The sequence below is a fragment of the Melanerpes formicivorus genome, unplaced genomic scaffold, assembly GCF_026170545.1.
Source record: "Melanerpes formicivorus ecotype bairdi unplaced genomic scaffold, bMelFor1.0.p_v2 SCAF_93, whole genome shotgun sequence".
Lineage (NCBI taxonomy): Eukaryota > Metazoa > Chordata > Aves > Piciformes > Picidae > Melanerpes > Melanerpes formicivorus.
In genome coordinates, this window is record NW_027142445.1 from 1,899,879 (window position 1) to 1,913,315 (window position 13,437).

Consider the following 13,437-nt stretch of genomic DNA (forward strand, 5'->3'; position numbering starts at 1 on the left):
GCTGTGTGCTCTGGCCAGCAGCTCTGGCAGCAAAGCAGCTTGAGGCCCAGCTGCAGCAACCACTGAGCCAGACAAGGCACAGCCAGGGGCTGAGGCCCCTCTGCAGCTGGCAGGAGCCTGCAGCCTGCAAAGCCAGCCCCCTGGGAGGGCCCCAACCTGCTGCTCCACCCCAAAGCACCACTGCAGCTGAGTGTGCTCAGTCCTGAGCAACTCCTGCAGGCCTTCAGCCCTCCAAGGCCAAGGCTGCCAGCAGCGAAGGAGTCCCAGCCCCAGGCCCTTGGCAGCGACCACCCCAAGCAGCAGCTGCCTGTGGCAGCAGGAGGATGGCAAATGGCAAGCTCCTGCCCTTGTGTCCTGCCCCAGCCTGCCCCCTGCATGGGGCTTGAGTGCCAGGGGCTCAGCTCCAGGAACCCCCCCCAGCTGCAGCAGAGCTTCTGCAGCACAGCTCAGGACTTGAACATCTCAGCAGGGAGCAATGGCTGAGCTTTCTGCTGGCAGGAGGAACTCAGCACTGCCAGCAGCTGCACAGCACAGCAGGCCCTGGCCAGCCAGCTCTAGAGAGAAGCTGGAGGCAGGCCTGCCACCAGCAGGCTCCTCTCCAAATGCCTCATCCAACAGCAAGGAACAGGGCAGGAAAAGTTTACCTTTGGACAGGAGGCCTCACTGGAGTCTGCAGGCTGGGGAATCAGGGGCAGGGTCCTGGCCTCAGGCTTGCCCCTCCTGGGAACAGGGGGCAGCTTCCCCTCCTGGCTGCTGCCCCTCTGGGTGGAGACTGGGGGCAGCTTCCCCTCCTGGCTGCTGCCCCTCTGGGTGGAGACTGGGGGCAGCTTCCCCTCCTGGCTGCTGCCCCTCTGGGTGGAGACTGGGGGCAGCTTCCCCTCCAGGCTGCTGCCCCTCTGGGTGGAGACTGGGGGCAGCCACATCTTCTGGATGTTGCCCAGCCTCTGCTTGAGCTGGGGCAGCCTCCTCTCCTCAGCCTTGCCACCCCTCTGGATGATCTGGGGCAGGCTCCTCTCCTGAGTGCCACCCAGGCTCTGCCCCATGAGCTCAGGCATCTCCTGCAGGAAGGAGGAGGGAGGCAGCTGAAACACACACCACCAGCACAAGCCACAGCAAGCCCTCTGCTCCTCTTGTCCAAGTGTCACTGAGGAGTAATCTGTGGTCAGAGCTACCAGGCCAGTCCTGGGAGCCTCCTGAGGGACCTGCTGCAGTGTTTCACCTCAGAGCATTCCTGAGGCAGAGCAGAAGAGAGCAGCTCCAAGCAAGGGGCTCTGTCCCATGAGCTGCTGCCTGATTTGCTGGGGCATGCCTGGGGCTTGCTGCTCTCTGGGCACTTGTTCCCTCTGTAGTGCTGCTGGCTAGAGGCAGGGAGCTCTGAAGAGAGCAGGGCAAGAGTGCTCAGAGCTGCCCCAGCTCTGCCCTTGGCCCAGGCTCCCCAGCCTGCCCTGTGGAGATGGCACTGCTGGGGGAGGCAGAGGAGGGCAGAAAAGCAGCCCTGTGCCAGGGCTGAGGTGCAGAGGAATGCCTCCAAGTCTGAGTTCTCCTTCATTCTCTCTGCCCTGGCCTCACAGAGCCCTCCACAGAGACATCTCCTTGAGAGACCCTCAGCAGCAGGGCAGCTCCAGTCAGCAAAGGGGACATGGATGGAGAGGAAGGAAGAATTGCCCTGACTCCACTGTTGGCAGGGCTGGATCTGTGCTCCATGGAGGCTATCCCAGCAGGGTGGGGGTTGGAAGGGACCTCTGGGGCTCAGCCAGTCCAACCCTCTTGCAAACACAGGGTCAGCCAGAGCAGCTTGCCCAGGATGACATCTGGGTAGGTTTGGAATGTCTGGGACCTCTCTGGGCAGCCTGCCCCAGGGCTCCTTCTTGACCACAGCAGCTACTTACAGTTGCAGGCTGCTTTGCCTCTCTGGCTGGCTTCAGGTGGCCAGGTGCTGCCACTGTGCCCTGGAGCCCCTCAGGCATTTTGGAGGGCCTCCTGGAGCGCTGGTTCTGCTCAGTGGCCATGGCTCAGCTCACCTGCAAGGAGCAGCAGCAGACCTTTGAAAAGCCAGAAGCCCACTGCCAGCAAAGCCAAAGGCTCCACAGTGTCTCCAGGCTGGGGCATCCTTCCCCAGGGGAGAGCACCTGGGCTGCCCTGCTGCTGTTTCTGCCTCGGGGAGCACAGAGCTCCATTCCCTGGGCAAGAAGCAGAGCTGCTCAGCAGAGCTGCTCAGGGCTGCTCTGCTTGGCTTCAGGGACAGAAATGAGCCAGCAAAGATGACTCCTTCCAGACACACAATTACCACAGTGCCCAGGAGCATTTCTCCATGGAGAATGAGGGCCCTGCTCTTCACTCCCTGGCACCCAAACTCCAGGCTCCCTACAGGCACCCCAGAGGCTGCAACAGCAGAAAGAAAAGCAGGAAACCACTCAAGGAAGAAGCTCAGCAAGAAATGCTGCAGGGGTGAGAGCAGGGCCACTTAAGGCTTCATCCTAACAGCAGCAGAGGCTCTCCAGCCTCCTTAGCCTACAAGCAGCATGGCTTAACAGGTCCCCCTGAGTGAAGCAGGTCCAGGTGAACTTCTTCCACTCAGCAGCATGGCCACCACCTCTCTTCATCAACCAAAAGCTATCAACAGTGAGCTCCACTCTGCTGAGGGGCACCAGTGATCCACAGCCAAGCTGGCACAAGAGGCACTGCCAGCAGCCCTAAGCAACATCCTCTCCCCCTTGCTGAGCCAGCTGCAGATTCTGCAGCACCACTTGCCAGTGTCCAGCACAGGCTGCTTGATGGTCACATCCTGAGCAGCTGCCTTCCTGGAGCCTCCCTGAGAGCTCTGAAACGCTCAGGAAACCTCAGTCCCAACCAAGCTGCTTTCATCTCAATCCTCCAAACCTTCTTGGGCAAATAATTCTCAGTGTGCCTGCCCCACTCCCACACTGGGGCCCAGTCTCTGGAAGAACAGAAACACTCAGCTCAGAGACACCCAGCTGCAGAAGGGGAACTGACCAAAAGCAGCAGGAGGAATGCAGCCTCCAGCCTGACCTTGGCAGGCTCAGCCTGATGCCGGCTCCCCAGCACACACACACACTGCTGGCTGCCAGGACAGGGAACATTGCCAGCGGCTGCACTGCTGCAGCACTGCCTGGGACCCCGTGCTGGTGAAGCTTGGACTTCACTGAGTTGTTTCCCATCCCTCAGTTCAGAGGCAAGGCTGGACAACCTGTCCTGAGTTACCTGCAGCCTCCTGAAGCAGTCCAGCCTCTGGATTTTCAAGAGAGAGATGCAGGAATTGCTGCTTCTCAGGAAATCCCCTAGGGTTTTAAAATGCAAGGAAAGGAGAGTTGGGCTGGGGTAGCTTTGCAGTCTTTTCTACCTAGGCATCTGCTGCATCTTTCATCCTCAGCCTGCACAGCGTTTGCTAGGCAGAGGAGAAATCCTCTCAGCCCTCACTTGCAGATGGGGCAGCACAGGTGAAAACTGAAGGCAAAGACATCCCAAAGCCCAAGTGCAAGGGAAGGAGGATCAGACTGGCAGCAGGGAGACAGGCAGCCTCTCTCCCCTCCACGTTTAGTCCCAGCCTGGGTGCAGACACAGCAGCATCCCATGGCAATAAAGAAGACCCAGAGGGATTTTGTGTTTCAGGGAGCAGTTTGTCCAGCTGTGGGGGCAGGGAGAAGGGGCTGCAGCTCCTCCGGGGGTCCCCAGCATGGCAAGTGCTGCAGCTCCAGGGGGCTCTCCCCCAGCACAAGAACCTGCGCTTGGCTCCAGGGGCAACCTCCTGCCTCCCATCCTGCCCCGAGCAGCAGCTGGGTGCCGGCAATGGCCTCAGCACTGCTGTGCGGGACAGCGGCGCTCAGGCTTCCACCCTCCCTGCCCGGCCCTGCTCCCAGCCCTCCCTCCTGAGCTCAGCAGCCAAAGTCCCCCCGGGCTGGGGCTGGGGAGGGGACACAGCCATCGTCACCTCGGCCCGGGGCCGGCACCAGCGTCCAACGGGACCCAGCAGCACCCACCAGGACCCAGCAGCACCCAGCAGCGATCCCACTGCCACACAGTCGCGGCCGGGCTGTGCCTGGTTGCCACAGCGACAGAGCCTGAGGCCACCCAGCGGCCCCCTGGCAACCGCGGCACAAAGAGAGGAGTGCCCAGCGCTGGGAGCAGACGGCAGCCAGCGGGCACAGGGCTGCCCAGAGCCCACAGGGGAGCTGCCTGTGGAGCCCTGCTCCAGCTCCCCCAGGGCAGGCCCAGAAAGCCTCTCGGGCCCCAGGGCTGCCAAGCTGCTCCTGCGGGGAGCCCCCACACAGCTCCTGCTGCCCCAGGAGACACAAACCGGCTGCCTGCCCCTCTGGCCCTGCTGCCTTGGCTGAGCCCAGGCTGCCACTGGCCTCCTGTGCTGCAAGTGCCCCTTGCTGCCTCCCCTCCAGTCTCTCACCCACCGGCACCCCGAGGCTGCAGGCTGCTCCCAGCTTTCCCAGGGAGGCTGTGCATGCCTCTTCCCTGGGGGTGTCCAAGGCCAGCTGGGATGAGGCCTCCAGCAGCTGAGGCTAGTTGAGAGCTGTCCCTGCCCAGGCTGGGAAGCTTCATCTCTGAGGCCCCTTCCAACCTCAGCCCTTCTGTGCTCTTTCAGACACAACTCACCCTACGAAGCAGTCTTGCTTTCCACTCACCTCAGACAGGGAAGAGCACTGCAGGATGCACAGCCCAGAGTGGCTCCCAGAGCCCCTGCTCAGGCAGCATTGCCCCTGGCAGCTAAAGATCTGCTTTGTTTCAGCAGCAACCTGACTCTGTCAAACTGCTCAAAGGAACTACAGAGCCTGCAGGTCCCCCACACTCCCAGGGGGGGTCAGGGGCGCTGAGAGATGTCTGTGCTCCTCTTGGCCCCACACTCCCTTGCTGCCCAGGAGGCCCATGGTGGGCTGCAGGACACTGTCAGCATGCTGTGCAGCACTGCTGCAGGTGCTGGCAGGGACACTGCCAGTGCCCTTCCTTCAGCTGGCCCAGGATGTCACCCAGCTGCTTCAGCACTCCTCCAGGCGTGGCTGGAGACCGGGGAGCACAGTGCTCAGTCAGCTCAGCATCTCCCACAGCCATGCCCAGGACCTGCTTGGCCAAGCAGAGGCCCCAGCCAGGCCCCAGCTGCAGTTCCTTGACCCCCAAACCCACCTCCTCTCAGCCAGGTGTACCTGGTGGCAAAGATTCTGCTCAGCTCCTCCAGGACATGGTTGAGTTTCACCTGCAGGTCCTTGAGGCTCTCTCTGGCTTCTGGGTCCAGCTGGAGGAGGGACAGATTGGAGAAGCCATCAGGGTCCCTGGTGCAGCCCTGGGGGACAAGGCCCTGGGGATGCCTGCAGAGCATCTCCCGGCAGCAAGAGCAGCTGAGGGAGAGCAGCCATTGACCACAGCCAGAGACTCCAAGAGCCCCTGCTCAGGCAAAGTTGCCACTCTGCAGCCATTGCACTCTGCAGCCATTGTGGCTCCAGAGCTGACCGGCACTGGCACCGGCACCGGCACCGGCACCGGCGTGCTTGAGCTGAGAGCTTCCTCTGTTGGTTTATAGTATTTAGGGGAAAGACAAATGATTGTATTTATAACTATAGCACTGAAATAAATACATGATAGTATCGAGGTGGAACAGATACATGTATTGATTAGTTTGTTTTAACAGCTAACAACAGACCCCTGAGCCATGGCAACAACTCAGCCAAAGGCCATTAGAAAATCACTTGGTGCCCAGACAGAGCTGGTGCACAAACACACAGGAGTCCAGGCTGCTGGCTGCAGAGAGTGCTGGAGCCTGGCACTTGGAATGGAGGGGGAAGGAGACAACACCTCTGTCAGGTGTGAGCAGGTGAACTTTCTCCTCAACCTGGTGGCTGAGCTTAAGGATGAAGTGGCCGAGCTGCAGGATGAAGGATCTAGGCTCAGGACTGCAGGGGAATGTCAAAGGCAGTTAGAGATGTGGGAGCAGGCTCTGCAGCCCTCCCCTGTTGAGGGAGGCATCCCTGGAGACAGGGAGGGATGGGTACAGGTCCCTGTCAGGGGAAGCAAGGGGAATCCATCCCGGCCCTCTCCCCCCCAGTTGCCCTTGCACAATCAGTATGAGGCCCTGCAGGCCGAGGGCAACGGGGATGAGAGGGCTGAAGAGGAACCACTGAAGGAGATGCCTAAGGCCAAGCAGTCCCCACCAAGTGTAAGGACCAGCACTGTCCAGACAAAGAGAAGGGTTATAGTTGTTGGGGACTCTCTCCTGAGGGGGACTGAGGGAGCCATATGTCATCCTGACCCATCCCATAGGGAAGTGTGCTGCCTGCCTGGGGCCCAGACAAGGGACATCAGCAGGAGACTCCCTAAGCTGATCCAGCCCTCTGACTATTACCCATTGCTGGGAATCCAAGCTGGAAGTGATGAGGTTGATAAGAAGGGCAGCAGGACAATCAAAAAGGAACTCAAGGCCCTGGGACAATTGCTTGATGGGGCAGGAGCTCAAGTGGTGCTCTGCTCAGTCCCCTCAGTGGCAGGGGAGTACACTGAGAGGAACAGGAGAGCCCACACCATCAACAGTTGGCTCAGGGGATGGTGCCAGCAGTGGCATTTTGGGTTCTTTGATCATGGGGCAACTTCTACTGCACCCAACCTGCTGGGTCCTGATGGGGTGCAGGTATCTAGAAAGGGCAGGAGGGTACTAGCACTGGAGTTGGCAGGGCTCATAGGGAGGGCTTTAAACTGGGTCTGAAGGGGGTGGGTGAGGAAAGCAGTCTCTCTGGAGAGGAGAGAGTGGGACACAAATGAGGGTGGATTGGTGTTATAGATGACTCCAGGTAAAAGTTTTTGGTAACAGACTTATTGGCCCTAAAAGATCATAAAAAGGCAATAAAGGCAATAAAAGCAAGCAAAGCAACCGGAATATGAGTGACCTGAGAACTATAATAATACAAGGAATTAGGGAAGCTGTTCCTAGAGGACAGAGTTTTGATAAAGCTTTTAGTGACCACCAGAGGAAGGATGAATCTCCCACGGAGTGGATGGGAAAATTAAAGAAAGCTCTGCAGATGTACTCTGGAATAGACCCCAACCCTGCAGTTGGAGTGATACTTCTCAGGACACAGTTTGTGGTGAAATCATGGGGAGATATTAGAAAGAAACTGGAAAAGATCGAGGACTGGCAAGACAGGGGAGTAGAGGAGTTACCATGGGAAGCTCACAAAGTATATGTAAGGAGGGATGAAGAGAAACAAAGAGCAGAGGCTAAACTGTTTGTAACTGCTGTAAGGGAAAGTCAGAAGTCAGGCAGCTGCTCGGACCTTTGGGGCACTATCGATCATGGATAAAGGTGTCAGGGGCTGTATATTCTGGGGACAAGAATATCAAATGAGTCCCCAGAAGGAGGAGGTAATTTTTTTGGTAGATGTGGGAGCAGAAAATCGATTATACAAAAGACTCCTAAGACTCCTAAGAGGGTTGAGAAGGAAAAACCCCAGCAACAGTAATTGAAGCTAAAGGGGAACCTTTTAAGGTGCCCTGCTTGAAACTATAGAACTAGAATCTGGGAAAGGATTTGTTTAAATGATTTGTTAGTTGTTTCAGAGACTGAATGCACTCTCTTGGGAGAGATCTCTTTTTGTTTTGTCAACAACAGATTGCAGCTGTCCGGACTGCAGAAGAAGGGTGGCCGCATGTGTCGCGAGTGAAAGGACAGCAACCTCTGAGCCTGGAGAGGTTAGAGTGACTCTGCAGAGAAAGCAAAACTGACATCAGCATGAATCCCACGCCACTTATACAGGTGATTGGGAGCATCTCCGAGACTGCAGTTAGTGCTGACAGATAAGTACTCGATGCAATGCTGTAACATCTCCGTCTGAAAGCTCCGGAGCTTACAAGACAGACTCACCTCCTGAAATATGTGCAATGGCGTGTGACATTGAATCTGTGTTGCAAGGGAACATCGAGGAATATCCCCATTCCATTCTGTGTATAAAGCAGCATAGAACTCATGGGGGATGGGTAACTTGTAAATGTTTTAAATGTTGTAAGAAATGGTCTGGTATCTCTTATCATTGAGGAGTATTTTGTCCTGGATGCTGTAACTGTAAAACTGTAAAAGTAGGCCCAAAAATAGGCAGTTTGGATTGATAAATATAGAGATCTTATTGTGTGGTAACGAAAAAGGATTTCAATCCCCATGGAAAATTCTTGAAAGGGATTGGCATGAGTGGGAAATAAAGGCTAGAGAAATTTTTAGTTAGGGATACCAAGCACAATTAGAATAGAATAGAATGGAATGGAGTAGGCCAGGTTGGAGGAGACCTTCGGGATCGTCGCGTCCGGGCTATCGACCAATCCAGCCCACCTGATCAACTGGGCCATGGCACCAAGCACCCTATCAGGTCTCCTCCTGGGCACCTCCAGTGATGGTGACTCCACCACCTCCCCGGGCAGCCCATTCCAGTGGGCAGTCACTCTCTCTGTGTAGAACTTCTTCCTGGCATCCAGCCTGAACCCCCCCTGGTGCAGCCTGGGACTGTGTCCTCTTGTTCTGGTGCTGGCTGCCTGGGAGAAGAGACCAACCTCTGCCTGTCTACAACCTCCCTTCAGGGAGTTGGAGAGAGCAAGGAGGTCTTCCCTTCTCCAGCTAAGCAACCCCAGCTCCCTCAGCCTCTCCTCATAGGGCTTGTGTTCCAAACCCCTCATCAACTTCATTGCCCTTCTCTGGACACGCTCCAGCAAGTCAACCTCCTTCCTAAACTGAGGGGCCCAGAACTGGACACAGGACTCGAGGTGTGGCCCAACCAGTGCAGCATACAGGGGCAGAATGACCTTCCTGCTCCTGCTGGCCACACTATTCCTGATGCAGGCCAGGATGCCATTGGCCCTCTTGGCTGCCTGGGCACACTACAGGCTCATGTTCAGCCTACCATCAACCAGCACCCCCAGGTCTCTCTCTGCCTGGCCACTCTTCATCCACTCTGACCCCAGCCTGTAGCACTGCATGGGGTTACTGTGACCAATGTGCAGAACCCAGCACTTGGATGTGTTACATCTCATGCCATTGGATTCTGCCCATCTGTCCAGGTCCCTCTGCAAAGCCTCTCTACCCTCCAGCAGATCAACTCCTGCCCCCAGCTTGGTGTTGTTCGCAAATTTACTGATGATGGACTCAATGCCCTCATCCAGATCATCAATAAAGATGTTAAAGAGCATGGGGCCCAGCACTGATCCTTGGGGCACACCACTAGTGACTGGCCACCAGCTGGATGTGGCACCATTCACCACCACTCTCTGGGCTCTGCCTCCAGCCAGTTCCTAACCCAGCTCAGAGTGCTGCTGTCCAAGCCAGGGGCTGACAGCTTGGCCAGGAGTTTGCTGTGGGGCACAGTGTCAAAAGCCTTGCTGAGGTCCAGGTAGACTACATCCACAGGCTTCCCCACATCCACCAGGCAGTCACTTGATCATAAAAAGAGATCAGGTTTTTGAAATTGAAAGGGTTAGTAGAAGGAAAAAAGTAAGGAAGACATAAGAAAAATTATTGTAGAGGATTTTGAGGGAAGAGGAATTGAAATAACAAAAGCACAATGGGAAATGGTAAACAAGCCAACTGAGGAAGCAGAGAAGAGACTCCCAATGAAATCTTAAAGTGGGTTAAGGAATCTGTGGGGCTCCTGAAGGATGCAACTGCTGCCAAGAAGACATGACACCTGGCTGCTGGTTGCACCCAGTAGGCTAAGGAGGCAGAGTTAACTTATACTGGTGGAGCCTAATCTTGATCCTAACCCTGTTTTTGTATAAGGAGTCCAATCAAAATCAAAGACCATGTTCCCATGTGTGGATAAATTCTCTTCTAATATTAGTAATGATAGGTAGGTTGAAAGGCCATTATGGAGCTAAGATTATAACATCATCTGAAGTAAAGGTATGAGAACAGAGCACTGATCTGCAGTTGTTGAAAGGGAGCACAGTCAGCTCAGTCAGTGGAGCATGAGACTCTTAATCTCAGGGTCGTGGGTTCAAGCCTGCAGCAGACAGGCAGTAGTGTCCTTTTACTGTTGGATATGTTCCCAGCTACCTGAGAATCCAGCACACAGGTTTCCTTTGATAGGGACAGTCTTTCCTGATGTAACAGAAATACAAAAAGCATTCCAAAAGCTCAGCAACTTGAGGATTGTACCAAGATTCCACAATCTCAGTTAAGGGGGAGATTACAGTTTGCAGAACCCTTGGCTGCAGATATGCCTGTACCTTGTACCCAGCGATGTTGGGAGACAACTGTAGGCAGGAATAAAGGGGAAATAGGAGTGACCCTGGATGTGGGAATGTAATTTTTATAGGACAGTAATCAAAGTGATCACAATTTATTAGTTAGGAAGAAGGAAATATGGGGAGCCATGATCATACCAGAAAGAAAGAACACATACCTAAAGGATGGCTGATACCTATTGGGTCAGGATGGTATTGGATATGTGGTAAAAATGGTTTTGGATTTCTTACATGTATGTGTAGTCATAAATGTAAGCTGTTGTAGTTATGTTAATCTGTAGTTCTGTTAAGTGATTGTAGATCACAATCAAATATTACATCAAGTTTCTTTGGATGATACTTCTTGTGGATTTAAAGAAACATGGGGTAAGTTAACTTCTTGCTTATCGAATATGAGTTGCTTTAAACAATTGTTTGCAATACCTGTTGGAATAATTGTAATACTGATCTGTGTAATTCATTGTAATTGTTGTTTTAAAATGGTAAGACCTTCAGGTAAAATTGTTTATGCCAATAAGTTACAAGCAGATGGTTATGATCTGAAGGTGATCAAAATAGAGGAACTTACTTATGATCCAATTAAGAAGGTTCTGAAATATCTGGAAATTTTCACACAAATCAATGGTGACAAAAAGAAAATGGGGGATTGGGATGAATACACTGGTGATTTGTGTTAAAATTATAAGACTTAGAGTGCACTGGCATTAAGGGTCAGGATCTTGTGAGGCCTGTTTAGAGGGTAAAGGGAAAGAAACCTATCTTGCAGACTTGCAAGGATGCTGTCTGGGTAATTGGAGACATCACGGCTGAGAAGGAGCTGTCTTAAAGATAAACATTCAGAACTAGGAATTTCTTTTCTTCAGATAAGAAGCCTGCACAATTGGGCATGCGTGAAAGTGGATGCTCTGACCCTTACCACACTGAATGTAGGGAGAAGGGATTTGAACACCTATTCTAAGACTCATTATCATATGCCTGCCTTCTATTTAGCATAAGTTTGCTTATGTAGATGATGGAACTATATAAGATGAAGAAAACTATTGTAAGGTTGCTTTCTGGGTGAAGTTTTGTACCCTCACATGCCCAACCAGTTGCTTTGCTTGCTTTTATTGCTTTTATTGCCTTTCTACGATCTTTTAGTGCCAATAAATCTGTTACCAAAAACTTTTACCTGGAGTCATCTATAGCAACAGATAAATCATTTCTGTGACCAAAAACCCCTAACAAAATAAATCTTTGCTGGAGAGAAACAATCCCCCATCAGTCATTTGGAAACCAGTCTTTAAAAGAGAAATGACCTAGAAGTGGTACTCCTGGGGAGTGGGCTCAGGTACGTCCTTGTGTGTGGGTCGAAAATAGACACAGCCACCAAGAGCCAGACTGTTTTTAATGTGCCCTTAACAAGTAAGAGGATGAGGAGTGAAGTACAACTTCCAGTAATGTTCCCTAAATAAGGGAGCCCGTGGTGTATGCCATCACCAAGAAAAAGGCTGGCTGAGGGGCCAGACATGCATTAGTCAGAAATTCCTTCCAAAGGCAGGTGGTGGGAGAATTTCTGTAAAGCTTGTGGTTTAGAAACTGCTGCATGGAGGAAGCATCAGAAATCCCAATCCTCCTCCCATCTCTTCCATGTTTAGCCAGCCAAATTATTCATGGATTAAAGCTGACTCTCAGAGAGACCTGAATGCAGGACTGAGTCTGCTCCATGGGCCTGGGAATCTATGCATTCCAGAAGGGTATGTTTGTAAAACAGCAACACCCCTTCCCATGGCAGAGGCTCCTTTCATGTTTGCTTTGTGTTCTGCAGCTGGTTTCATCTCCTGACACCTGCTTTAGTCTGTGGCTTTCTGGAGGCTAAAGGACACTGTAGCCAGGTGCTGGCCTAGATGTTTCCAACACCTTCCAGATGGATTTGGGCTCTGGCCTCTCTCTCTTTCAGTGATGTATTGATCTGCAGCATAAGGCAGGTTTCCTGCCCTCCCTGTTACCTGCAAAGTGAAATGTCACATCTTGTCTCAGATCTGGGGCTCTCGCCAAGCTCCACAACAAGAACAGTTCATCTTCCTCGGTGTGCTTGGATCAGCTTGTTCATGTTACACAGCCAAGAGGTTTTCAATGGCAGTGCTGCTTTTTTGTTCCATTCATAGAATGGTTTGGATTGGAAGGGACCTTGAGGATTATCTAGTTCCATCCCCCCTGCCATGGGCATGGACACCTTCCACTAGAGCAGGTTGCTCAAGACCCTGTTCAACCTGGCCTTGAATGCTTCCAGGGAGGGGGCAGGTGATGTTCCTAAACATCACCTCTTCCCAGTGCACTTCATTCTTTTTTCAGCATTCTAGGTAAAAAATACTTTGGTTTGCATTCAATGTTGCAGAATTGTAAGCCAGCTTGCATCAAATTCAGTGTATTTGCTTAAGAGCTTGATGATTTACCAAGCTGTGTGTTGACTGTGACTCGATGATCCGTGGGGAGCAGTCTGTCTGATTGTGTGTCTGCTCATCAAAGATGGATGATGGCCACTATGTGTCATGAAACTTCATCTGACAAAACCAACTCCCTAGCAAAATAATGCTGTCTCCAAAGGAGCTCAGAGCAGCCCAGATATTCTGGGAAAGATTTCTTTATACTTCTTCTGTTAACAATGAACAAAGGACCATCAAAGCTTTTGCCAGCTCGCTCTTAGTTGTCAAAGTCTTTTGTGAGAGCCTAGGAAAATGGTCTCTAACTGCATAAAATCTGTAGGATTTAGACTCCTATCTGATAACTAATGGGAATTAAGGGGCTAAATACCTTTGGGGTCTTGGATTTTTTGAATGAAATCTTAGGTCTGGGGGATGAATTTTTCCTTTCCCTTTTTTGTTTTAAAGTCACCCTTGAGTGAGGAAAGGTAATGAGCTAAATGCTGGTTTTATGGGGTGAAGTTATCTTCCTGCAAAGTAAACTGTAATGGGTTGGGGCAAACCCCCTCCCCACCACGGGCAGAAACAACGACTCAGACAAAGGGATTGCAAAAGTGATGGAAAGTTTAATTAGAAAAACAATTTAAAAACAAACACCAATGAAGGCTTTACAGAGAACCACAAGCACTGTGACAAAGAGAGAAATCCCAGAACATGCCCAAGAACATCCCATTCCCACCTGGGGGTACACCCAAACCCCCCTAGGGCTCTTTCCTCCCCCCCCCCCCCAACCCACCCT

At 52.7% G+C, this 13,437-nt stretch overlaps 1 protein-coding gene across 1 annotated transcript in view; it reads right to left on the bottom strand.

Moving 5' to 3' along the window:
* Window positions 1-2,009, bottom strand: part of LOC137455230 (hydrocephalus-inducing protein homolog) — a 59,248-nt gene extending 57,239 nt beyond the window's left edge. Inside the window, exon 1 of the mRNA XM_068165851.1 lies at window positions 1,890-2,009. Within this exon, the coding sequence (XP_068021952.1) occupies window positions 1,890-2,009 (120 nt within the window). The remainder of the gene's footprint in view (window positions 1-1,889) is intronic.
* Between the last annotated feature and the right edge of the window lie 11,428 nt (window positions 2,010-13,437).